The 13317-nt window shown below is 39.4% G+C and overlaps 1 protein-coding gene across 1 annotated transcript; it reads right to left on the bottom strand.

Moving 5' to 3' along the window:
* Positions 1-404: 404 nt before the first annotated feature.
* Positions 405-917, bottom strand: LOC129717332 (uncharacterized protein K02A2.6-like). The gene has a single exon (XM_055667201.1). The coding sequence runs from the start codon at positions 915-917 to the stop codon at positions 405-407; it is 513 nt and encodes a 170-aa protein (XP_055523176.1).
* Between the last annotated feature and the right edge of the window lie 12400 nt (positions 918-13317).

Here is a 13317-nt window from a genome sequence, read left to right as displayed (position 1 = left end):
GAAATGAATACGTCTCGGTACATTCTGCTAACAAGAATTCGCGTCTGAGCTGATCTGATGTTCCTTAGATTCGTGCCGGAAACGTATCTGATCGATGTGACGTCTAAACCGTCTACTAGCGTAATCGATTTCGTAGTGCAGGTCTCTTAATTTAGCTGTCACTACACCAGGAATCCACTTGTCCATACGGCAGTTACCCGAGAGAATGTAAACTGGTTGACCTGCAGAGAATACACGAAATAATGGTTCGAAATTGGCTTGCTGTTTCGTTACGATTCGTTGCTGGAGATTTTCAGGTTACAGAAGATCTAAACGCGTTCTGAGAATTCGCCCTAGAAACAATTTCGACGGTACATCCCCAGTCGTCGCATGTGGAGCTAATCGGTACATCTGTAGAAAAATATTCAGGTTTGACTGCAACGTTGATGCTGTAGTTCCATCGCTTTCAAAGCACCCTTTGTCGTTTGAACGTACCGTTCCGCTTGACCATTTGTTGCAGGGTGATACGGCGCCGAAAGGTTATGATATTTCACTCCACTTTTCTGCAAAAACGCCTTGAACTCCGTCGCAGTGAATTGCGGACCATTATCCGAAACTATAGTTACAGGCACTCCGAAACTTGAAAACAACTCGTCCATAATTCCGATTGTTGCTGCTGTTGTGGTTGATTGGGTTACCTTTACTTCCAACCATTTGCTATACGATTCGACTACGATCAGCAACATTGAACCTGCTACCGGACCTGCATAATCAATATGTATTCTTTCCCAAGGACCTTTGGGATACTGCCAATGATGTTCACTAAACTTCGGTGGAGCATGAGCCTGACGAGAACACTGAGAACACGATTTCACTTGTTTTACGATGTCCGCATCAATTCCGGGCCAGTACACAAATGAACGAGCGAGTCCTTTCATTTTGACGATCCCTATATGTGCTACATGGAGATCATTAATACAGACTGACGAAAAATAGATGGTATCACCACCTTATGCTCGAACAGTAAACAATTAGCAGCGAGCGAATACTTCACTTCTGGGGCTTTATATCCAGCTCGCAATAAATCGGTACCGGCTTCTAACAATTGAACAATTTTACCAAGACTAGGATCTTTGCGTGTTTCTCGGGCTATTTGCTCAGCATTTATCGGTAGTTGTGCGATTTGATGCAAAACGAAGATTTGAAATTCGTCCGCACCAATACTTCTTCCCTCACGTAGAGACAAATTGTTCACACCGTCGTCGTTTTGCTTAATTCGAGAGCAGTAATCTGCATTTACATTTTCTTTCGTAGATTTGTACACAACGTCAAAATTGAAATTTGATAAATAATCAGCATAATTTGCCATTCTGCTGATACACAGGGTAGGAAGCGATTTCGTAGGATTCAAAATTTGAGTCAACGGCTTGTGATCGGTGATTAGAGTAAACCGGCGAGCGTAGAGGTAATAAAAGAATTTTTTAACCGCCCACACGATAGCAAGGGCCTCTTTGTCAATCTGGAGATACCGTTGCTCAGTGGGAGACATTGATCGACTGGCGAAGGCTATCGGACGTTCTAAACCGTTTGATAGTCCATGCGAAAGGACTGCCCCTAAACCACTTTTGCTGGCATCCGTGGCTAAAAGCAAGGGAAGAGCCGGATCGTATTGCATTAGCACCTTTGGGGATATTAAAGTCGATTTGATGTCTTCATACGCTGCAACTCGCTCAGGATTCCACTCAAAACTATCCTTCAGTAACATATCTCGTAAACAACGGGATCGAGCAGAAAGATTGGGAATGAACGAATTATAGTACGTTGCTTTTCCCAAAAACAGTTGAAGTTCATCCGGATTCGAAGGACGAGGTGCATCTCGTACAGCTGCTATGTGTTTATCTGATTTATGCAATCCACTTGCATCAATTTTATGACCCAAGCACTCCAAGGCCGTAGAAGCGAAAATACATTTAGTACGATTAAAACGTAAACCGTGATGTTTTAGCCTTTCGAAAACTGCTGTGAGAGCCGTCAGCAGGTTTTCGAAGCTGTCTGCGAAAACAATGATGTCGTCAAAAAAGTTTATTACATTTGACAAACCTTGAAGAACAGTCTCCATGCGACGTTGCCAAATTGCGGGAATATTTGCTGCGCCATACACCGCTCTTGTCGGACGAATCAATCCGTGTGTGGGTGTATTCAGTGTAAGGACATGTCGAAACTCTGCATCTATTGGGAGGTGTGTAAGCATCCGTCACGTCCAAGTGACAGAACGAAGAAACTCCCTTCATGTGGTTGAAGATGGATTCGATCTTGGGAATCGGGTGCTCGTCGATAATCATCCGGGGATTTACAGTAGGCTTGTAGTTACCGGTGATACGCTGATTTCCATTCTTCTTCACAACAATGTGGGTGGGGGATGCTCATTCAGAGTAGTCGACTCTCTCGTAGACGCCTGTAGCAAGTTTATTCTCGATTTCTCTCGCATACTGGCTTCTTGATGCCAGCGGTACGTCTCGTGCTTTCGCAAAAACTGGTGCTGTTTCGGGTTTTAGATGAACAGATGCGGGAGGGCCTATTAGTTTGCCTGGAGTATCGCTGAAAACATCGTCATAATTGATCAGCAGTTGCTTGAGGGCCTGATTCAGTTGACAATGTGGAATCAGCAGGTAGAACAAAATTTACCTGACCAGTTTGGGAAAACAACTTGTTCAAATTTACTTTATCCGTAAACTGGGAAATCCATTCCCTACCGAAGAGCGTATCGTAGTCTCCAGATACTACATGCAAATCCAATCTGCGTGTTGTGTGACCGATTGTGACATCCACAGGGAGACGGCCTAAACACACAATTTAATGACCGGTGTAATTAGAAAACCGCCGGTCTGCTTTCTGTAGAACGAATGAATGTTTGATTAACCGTAGATTGTTTTCACTAATTATTCCGCATGGGGCACCGGTGTCTACTTCCATTTTGAGGTTTTGTCCGTCAATGTTGACGTCGATGATTTGCTTCCCAGATAAGGCGGAGGACTGAATTTTATTCAGCGACTGGATTACATCATCTTGCGCAGGTAGAAGTTCTGATTGCACCTGCGATGTCGTAACATCTGCCATTCTTCGCTTGGTGGCTCTACAAACTATCGATATATGCCCTGTTTTATCGCAATTGAAGCACTTCGCTACACGAAACTTGCACTGTGTTCGTGTGTGGTTACCACCACATCCACTGCATGTGATCTGCCCTTGTGTTGGTTTCGCACCAATCTTATGCTTACGCTGCTTGTGTGGGTGTGTAGTAGCTACTCGAAGTTACACTTTTTGTCTACTCGAAGTAGCTACTCGAAGTTACTCTTTTTGTCTTTGGTGTTTCATAACCTAATTTGTTCACCGCTTCGAACATCATCGATGGTCTTGCCGTTCTCACTTCTTTGGCCGTATTCCGTGTGGCTTCTAGGGTGTGTGCAACCTCAAATGCCGCCTTGAACGTTGCTGGTTTCTTGGCGATGATTTCGTCACACATTTCTCGCGATTCGAGGCCGTGTAGAAGCTGTTCAATCAGCATTCGATCAAGGAGTTCACCATATTCACAGTACGCAGCACCTTGTTTGAGCCGGAGAACAAAACTAGAGATAGATTCTTCTTTCTGCTGCACAATTTCCCAGAATTGTATGCTTTCCACGTACTTGTCTTTCGATCGGTCGAAATGATTGACCAAAGTCGTGTGAAGCTCATCGTACGGAATATCCACTGGATCACGCGGACTTACTAAAAATTTGATGGCATTGTTCAGTTCTGTGCCCATGTGCACTCGTGCATAATGTGCATATTGAGCTGCTGGAATATTGCTCAATTGCAGGGCCCACTCGAAGCGGTTGAAATAATCCGAGACAGAAGTATTCTCCGAAGAACGATATTCAGACACGGAAAATGAAGGTGATCTTACATTTGGTGCATCTCTGGCCAATGTAAACCAATGTATTTTCAATAAAGGATTTTAGAGCGTCGGCTAGCATCCGCGTTAGAGATTCCATTAGCTCTCCGGAAGCCATTTTGCTTTTCGCGAAACCGTTTTTGGTTTCTTCTCTTTTCAAATACCAAAGCAAATGTCAAACCATATCATCTCACTGAAGTGTGAACACCCAATATCTGGCGATATCAGGTGATATGCGATGTAGTCTAAACAAGGCATAACATAAGTGATGAAAAAACGCAAATTCGGCAACTGGGTTTCACATGGTGACATGTGAAAACGCAATGTTGAATCACTTTTTTTGACGAAAAAAAAGTCCTATAAGGTTAATTTTATATTCTAGGTGATTCTACTAGGAAACATATTGTATTTTATGATTCTACGTTACGTCATTTTATTTTTCGTTATTTCGCCTTTGGATCTTCTGCCATTCGCAGGAATTTCTGTTCTAGTATGTACAGATTTGACTATGGGAGAAGTGCCAGTTATGGCAACACCTAAAAAATGTACCAGTTATGGCATGAACCAGTTATGGACTATGAAATTTGATTGTAGTACACTGGGGTCTTTTTTTACGCGGTTGATTGTACCGCGTTGAAAAAATCCGCGTATAAAAAAAACATGTAATTTTTAAAAATCGCGTAAAAAAAACTCCATTCAATAATAAGATTCGATTAAAACTAATGGCACGTAAGTAAATATCAACGTGAAAAATGATATAAAAATGGTAACGAAACACACAAAATGAGTTTTTAGGGCTTCTGAAATGAAAATTCATTGAAGAACGTGACAATAACTTATTTATAATAATTTTGCTACATGTTTAAGCTTTCGTTTCTTAAACGGAAGTAAATCGCAACGACCCTGACTCGTATCGTTGTACAATTATTAATGTATTTTTGTTCCTTCTCCCCGAATTAACGGAAATTGCCTATTTTTTGATAATAACAGCAAATATTAAAAATATGCATTATTTAGATTAATAGAACAGAATATCTTATTGTCATGAACCATACGATTGATTTTTACTTTATTGGATTCACTTATACTAAACTTATTCAATACCGCGTAAAAATAATCTTTCAAATCGCGTAAAAATAATCCGCGTTATTTCAAAAAACCGCGTTAAAATAATCCGCGTTATTGTAAAAAATCGCGTAAAAAAGTCGCGTATAAAAAACAGCATAAAAATAACCCGCGTAAAAAAGACCCCAGTGTATTGCCATAACTGGTACCATTGCGCTAATGCGATACAGCCATAACTGGTGCACTTGCCATAACTGGCTTACCTACCCTATAACCATTTTACTAACTGACAGGTGTCACGGATCCTGCTAATATTGATGCTGCTTTTACGTGCGTTATGTGAGTGGTTCCGAGCTTTTTGTCAAAATTTCATTCATGCATGAATTGAGTGCAGAAACGTCTCGGAAAATGGTCTATTTCAACATTTATTAACAAAAAGCGCTGTCGTAATGTTTCTTTTGTTTCAAACTAAACCTGGTGGAATATTTTTTCTCCGAATTTCCATATCATTTAGCATGGGAACGCTCAGATCAAAGACAGTATATCTATGTTCTTTCGAACACGAGACATTAAAGACATAGAGCGATACCTGTGATGTTCGTTTGACTAACGAACATGAATCAGAATGCGTTTGTCTGATAGGACTCGAAGCTACTGATTGCAGATGCACCTAAAAAAACACAAATCGACATGTTTATGCAGCAACGACGGGGCATGCTGTTTCATTATATCAATTGTTTTATTTCATCGACTTGTTTGATTGAATTGTTTTGAAGCAGTTGGAATTTGTTTCAAACCTTGTACCTAATTGTATTTAGAAAAATACAAATCAAAACCTGCGTGTTATCATGTGGTGATGAGAATCGAAACTATTTGAATACAATGCATAATGTACCAAGCCAATTTAATCAAAATTTTAACAGTTGATATTGTATAAATCGGGTAAATTCACAGCATTCCTTATTATCACCTCAGCGATTGCATCCTCTTTTGGATTGCGATTTCCCACCAAGCAGCATCAAACCAAATCGAGGACGCTGGGGAAGGTGGTGGTAAAGTTTCTGGTGAAAACGATCATTACTACGAATTAAACGTACGAACATAAATCATCCGTAGTTGCCTTCACCAATGTTCGGAAAAATTTCCCGTGAATACATTCTCGGTTGCATGTTGGACGGCACAATTTTTGCTGAACTGCAGAATTTTTTGTGCACCGCAAGACATCGCATCCGGGCACACTGAAAACCCCTTTAATAAATATTTATGTATGTTCGCTCGTTACCCCTCCTTGGCAAGCCGACTACAAATAGTGCCTGAATATACCAGCTGCATAGTAAGTGCTAGGGTTTGACAACTGCGCGGACTTATTTTGCTAAATTTGTATGGTTATTTCCGGCATGTATCGAAGCGAGTTAAAAACTAAAAAGAGTTTTACTTATCTGGTGCATCGTAATATGGAGTAACATTCAACCAAATCAGGGACGCAGCCGGGGCCTTAGTTTTACATTAAAATAGTTGGGGAGAATGAACCTTTGTTTCAATAATGGAGACGACAGACAATAGTTAAATTTGGTCAAAAGGCTTGTAGCCATTTTTACATTTCGTTTGTGATTTTCGACTTTCTTTACCGAAGAGATAATAAATTCACAAATTTGTTGGAACGACTGATTGTAGAAGGGATTGCTTTCACTGTATAGAAAGCTTCGTTCGTCGGAAACGTCGCGAAATGTACACGGTCTATACAAGATTTCTAGAATTTATACGGGTGGTTGCTCAGGGAAGCGAAGGGAAGGTCAGAAGGGTTAAAAACCTGTCCACGTGGAATGTGGACAGCACTTTGGTAGATTTAAAAGCTAGATTTCAATGCTCCATATTGTTCACAATTATACTGTCCGAAATATATCCACACATGAGCTTGTACACTTTGCTTACTTGAAATCTCGATATGACATTCATTCAAGTATTCAATCTCACTCTTTGCGGTTTTTTTACCATCTGTAGTTACGACCATATTTTTGTTTCACTCCGAGCCGTATATCATCTGCCTCAATGGAACGTAAACGTAGGGTACCTACTTGTCATTATGCATATACGTCATCATGGCAGCAATTTCACATTAGTTATTCGTAAAATGAGGTGCAGTTACTGTGGGCAAACAAGTCATTTTTATGCTGTACCCAAAGTAAAGGGAAGTAAATTGCAGAATTATTTATTTTCGATTGCATACCGCTGTTGACTTATTGCGGCGTTCACTTTTACCCAATCAACAATGGGTGCCTTTTGTATTCGCAACATATCAAAAGGAATTGTAATTATTCAGCATAACCCCAAGGGGACCTTAATTACGTCTCGTTTTTATAAGATTTTACTTAAATAAACACTGAAAGGAAAAGATGATTATAAAAGATAACTAGAAAAGGCGCTTAATACTGATTCCCAACATTTTGTTAATGGAGTCGCATATCGACGACATAGAAAACCGGAGCAGTAATTGCAATATCATTGCTGATTCCTGAAAGATCATCCATATTTAGTTCCTCTTCTTAAAACAATTCGCAATCCAAATTTTCTCCACATGGTACAATTACCAAGCATTCTTATTCACGTTTTGTCACGATTTTTGTAGAATTGAGAGAGACTAATAAATGAATTTAATTGCGCTCTCATTCATAAACAAACATACACGGCAAAATAGAACTAACGAGCATTATGTTTTCTAAACTTAAAAAAAAAAATATTTTATCTCAATCGAATCTTCAGCAAAAAAAAGTGATCGTAAAACTATGAATGAATGATGCAATCATCATAAATAGTTCTGAGTTGAACGCTGGGGTATGGCTATGTGTCTTTTTTTTTGAGTTGAAATGTGATGTCACACTCAAGCTAACCTCCCCTCCCCCATATGTCACAAAATGTCACAATAATCTAAACCCCCTCCCCCCCTAAGTGCGTGATATCATTAATGGATGGTCCCTAGTGTTGCCAGCTTACAAACGGTTGAACCGTTTGAAAAAAGGAGTGAAAATAATATTAACTTTGTGTACACACTTTTGATTTAAGCGTTCAGTAATTTGTTTGAATGCCGATTTTTCTGTGAATTCTAGAGGAATTTCCGACCTTGATCACTGAATAACTTGTATTAAATTAGTTCTCTTAGTTAACATTGACAGTTATTGTTGATGGTAAAGTTACGTTCGTGTTATAACACAAAAATATAACAGATCATCAGTTGATTTTTGAGAAAATATTAGTTCCCGGTTGGCCTCGGTCTTTGCATTAGACCTTAGACCCCTAAATTTTGAATTTCGACTTCAAAACTTCTGGTCAGCTTTTGACTGTCGCTTTTAGACTGTCGAATATACATTTTAGCACTCGTATTATTCTGAAAGTTGTTTTGATACGAACATTTCGAATACGTTTAAAGGTGTGATTTTGTGAAAATCGAGTGATGGTTAGTATGATGTCTGAAATTCAAATAGTTGAAGCGGTTGTTTCTAAGACACGACCGCAAGATTAATGTAGAATTACGACAGCCTGTCTCAAGTCAAAGTATTTCTCGCAAAAGGTTTGGAGGTACGCTCGATTTGGGTTAATTAATTTCATGGTGTGAAGCGACTAATTTCGGTTATTTTTCTCTATCAACTCTTATTTATTTTGAATAATTGGCAACCTTGGAAAGAAGCGTAGTTTATTTAACAGAAGAATAATATTGGAGGCTACTGGAACACAATTACACAGTGCAACAAAAATTTACTTTTTTTTGCGTTGGCTTCTATACACAGCCGGATTTAGGTGCTGGCGGGCCCGAGGCAGAAATTTTTGTGAGGCCCTATTTTCTTAAAACATTTAGAGGTAACGTTCCGCTGGAAGCTGGCGAGCAAAAAAGGTCTTCACTCTGGCTTAACGTCTGCCCCAGGACTAGGGGAAGGGGGCTCAAATCGTGAGGCTCGGGGCTAAAATTCGGACCTGCTTCTATATATAATTTTTGATGTATTTTGATGCAAAAACAAATTTTCACGAGTAGTGAAATAAAAATAAAAACCAACTGAGGAAAAAAAGTTGAAGTAACATGAATCAATTACTATCATATTACAAAACGGCATTAGAAAAACGGTGGTTTGGCAGGCTCACATTACTCACTTTTAATACGGGTTGCGTTACAGTAGAGAAATGAGTGCAAGACAATATTGAAGAGAGAGAATAGGAGAGAACAACTTAGAAAAGGTAGTTTTTTCTGCTATCATTAGCGATGCCGTTACCGTGTAACAAACGTGCTGTTTGAACTAACCGGTGCGTAGTTCAATCATTGATCAATTCGAAAACAACATTCAAAACAACTTTTGAAATTTTTTTCAGCAGTTGGCCTTGAAAGTTTTGTTATCTCGAAATCCCATGCAAAATTCCAACTCAATCATGCAGCTGCCTCACATAATACGGTACAGGTACAGTCACGTAATTCTATTCCCACATACAGATATTTGAAGCAACCTTCTGCTTTAAAGCTAAACATCCCAAAGTCCCATTGAGCCGCAATTTTGCATAGAAACTTTTTTCGAGGAGACGAAGCATTTCAACCTTGCTTCTAAGGAGATACAGAACCCTAACATTGAAAAAATTAAAGATCAAATGCTCTGGAGGGAGGGGTTGAAACCTTAACCCCCTTCTTTGACTACGCCCCTGCTCTACATACTTGATACTATTTTGCTCTGCGAAATATATTAAAACCATGCAAAAACTGTTTCCGTAGAATCACTGTTTCGAAGTCAGTTTTTGTCAGATTTAAGATATGCTTTTTTTTTTAAGATTGGCGAGACAATGTTATGTGTACAAACTTTTAGAATGGCGTCGAAACAACATTCAATATTTTCGGTTTCTCAAAAATTCAAAATGGTGCCATTGTAGCCTCCTGTGGTAAATTAGGTCCAAGTTCGGGGGAATTTATTTTTATATCAAAATACAAAAAAAAACATATGTAGAGGTCAAGGCAAAAAAATTGTTACACAGTGTTATAGGTAGAGTACCACTTCACAGTCAAAAAGACAGGAATTCATACTAACTTCTTTAATTGTGATTTAGAGCATTTCTAATTGTTTTGTTATTTTTCACGATAACGACAAGTTTGTTTCTTTCAAAACCGCGCACTAAGAAACATAAACGAAAATTTAATGAATGCTCATTTAGAAAACTTTCAACTCTTTTTACCAAAAATTTATGATACTCAAAAGAACCTGTTTTGATCTAAATGAAATTTCTAGTAAAAAAGTGTTGATCATTCATGGGCAGTATTTTTTCCTCGATGAATAAAGATTGGCTGAAGAAGAAGAAAATCGCTGCTGTAAAATCAAATTTACAACTATATTCGTTAAAGCGTTTTAATATTTTCAATGATAATAATAATCTTCGATAAACACCTGCTATAGTTATCCACACACATGCTATAACTATCTATATACAAGTTAAAACTATTCATACACACGCTGTCGCTATAGATTTTTATACACACATGCTATAGCTATCCATACACACGCAAAAGTTTTCAATACACACGGTATTCCTATCCATACATCCGCTTTAACTATCCATACATACGCTATAACTAATTATTACACACGCAACAGCTATCCACATACCCACGCTATAACTATCAGTACACACGCTAAAGATATAAATAGCTATAGTATGCTACAAATGCTATATCTTACACACGCTATAGCTAGCCATACACACGCAACAGCTCTACCTATCGACACATGGGTTAGTTATCATTCCTATCATCGCAAATGTTATAGCTATGCAGATGTGCAAACACGCTATATGGCGGTAGCTTTCCTAGTGGCGGTGCTGGCTCGTGCAGTTTATGGCTGTATTCACCCAACGCTGGTGGGTTCCGAACTGAATGAAGAAATGCAGCTGCCCACTACGCTGCTCCGCGCTGCTGCCTGCTGCCACCGCTGGTACCTGCTGCAGCTCACTTTCGCCACTGAAATCCGCCACCGCTGCTACTGCTAACCGCTGCTAATTATTCAGGATCGTTCTAGTGGCCTTCCACTCGTTAACTAAAGGCTGGTATGAGCTGAAGCCCTTTAAAACTGTGTTGAAATATCTGTTGCAGCTACCGAAAGCGAGCTCGTTATTGGTTGAAAGCTGCTAGACTGAACTGAAAATAGTGATTCTCAACTGCCAATTATTAAATCATAAGTTTGGTGCAACCTTAATCATTTGATCAAGACATTGGTGATTAAATTCCTTCAGAGGTAATCACATAATATGATCTAGAAAAGCGTACATTTTCAAAATCCTTTGCACAGTAACACGCAACACCGTGATGTTATACTGTTGCTAGCCAGCTATCTGCCTTCATCCGCCACGTACAGAATAACTTTTTTTTTAAGGCGGGGATTTGTTAGTAGCTCAGGTATTTATGATAAATATTAGTAAATAATGAGTATGTGTGTCCAATCACAAATGATGACTTCTCAACACTGTTAGAAATTTGTAATTTTAATTGTTAGGATTTGTTTGCTTTCGCAATTAGGACTTATCATTCGTAGGGATTTAAACCTACTTGTCAGAAAAGGGGAAATAAACTTATAACTAACTTAGTTGCTAACTTATTGGCTATAAAGAGAGCTTATCGTAGCAATTGAGGATTGCAACGATTTTTGTCGAAAATTTTTAATAATTTTATTTGACATAGTTTCTAATGGTTCAACACCAGTAAGTCTATGTAATTCGTGTGTACCAAACCAAGGAGGACGCTTCAAAATCATTTTTAGAATTTTATTCTGAATCCTTTGGAGCGTTTTCTTCCTTGTTGAACAGCAACTTGACCAGATCGGTACAGCATAAAGCATTGCTGGTCTAAAAACTTGTTTGTAAATCAAAAGTTTGTTCTTTAAACAAAGTTTAGAATTCCTGTTAATGAGAGGATATAAACATCTCGTATATTTGATGCACTTGGCTTGTATACTCTCAATGTGCTCTTTGAAAATAAGTTTTTTATCGTAAATTAGTCCCAAGTACTTAACCTTGCCAGGCCAACTTAAAATAACCCCATTCATCTTGACAACGTGATTATTGTTTGGCTTGAGGAAAGAAGCCCTAGGCTTATGCGGAAAAATTATCATTTGAGTTTTAGAAGCATTGGGAGAGATTTTCCACTTTTGCAAGTAGGAAGAAAAAATATCTAAACTTTTCTGCAATCGACTGCATATGACACGAAGACTTTTTCCTTTCACGGAAATGCTTGTGTCATCGCAGAACAATGACTTTGTGCATCCTGGAGGCAAATCAGGAAGATCTGAAGTGGATATGTTGTACAGGACTGGAGCCAAGACTGAACCTTGAGGCACACCTGCTCTGACAGGAAATTTATCAGATTTTGAATTCTGATAGACATAGGCGCAACTAAGGAAAATTTTTAGGGGGGCTAGTTTTCATGTATGAAATTTAAAAAAAAAACGGAAAAAGGAGTTTTAATATGCTTATTTAATAACGCTTAAAATAGTGTCGTAATAGCAGAAAAAATCACTTTGGGATAGAATCTCCGAAGATGTACTGAATATCTTGATCACAGTGTCTACGCCAACCTCTTTCAGCAACATTGATTTGATATTGAGGAGAGCCAGGTTTGGTAAATGGCTGGGCAGTGCTTTTTAACAGCACACCCGTACTAGCTGGAATAAAATAGACCTCAGTGTGGTTCAAGGCATAATGCCCTATTCCTACCTACACGTGTTACCGACTGTGATACGAGCAACCAAGAGAAAACCGGTGAACCGGTGGGAACTTGGTCGTATGCTGACAGGAAGGGGTAGTTGTTCTCCTTAGAGAGCAGCTTGTCTGAACCCCACAGGCTAGGGGCGGCTCAACCAGCGACTGTTCCGGACCGAACGGCTGACCTATGAAATGCGATGTCTCGCCAGCTACACCTATGGCGGCAGCCCCGTTGCGAGATTAGGCATCGCAGCCCTGATAAGGCAGCACACTAAAATAAACATACTACTAAGAATCAAGAATTCAAAACGAACCGGAACAATAGGCAATGACCCAGCCGACGAAATAAGGACGACGATTAGAAGCTCGGTACATGTAGCAGTAGATCGGAAACGTTCTACGCACAGCTGGAGAAACTTTACGATAGCTGCTGGCGTAGAGACATCAAGATCGTCATTGGGGACATGAACAGAAGGAAAAACTTATATAAGTCGGTGATCGGCCCGCACAGCCTGTACACCGTAACGAACGACAATGGCCAGCTATGCACCAACTTCACAGCTTCCCACGGGCTGGCAGTCCAAAGTCTCTTCTTTCCTCGACCAACGTACAGCAAAACAATT

The sequence above is a fragment of the Wyeomyia smithii genome, chromosome 1, assembly GCF_029784165.1.
Source record: "Wyeomyia smithii strain HCP4-BCI-WySm-NY-G18 chromosome 1, ASM2978416v1, whole genome shotgun sequence".
In the NCBI taxonomy this organism is placed as follows: Eukaryota; Metazoa; Arthropoda; class Insecta; order Diptera; family Culicidae; genus Wyeomyia; species Wyeomyia smithii.
This window is presented reverse-complemented; position numbering and strand designations above follow the sequence as displayed.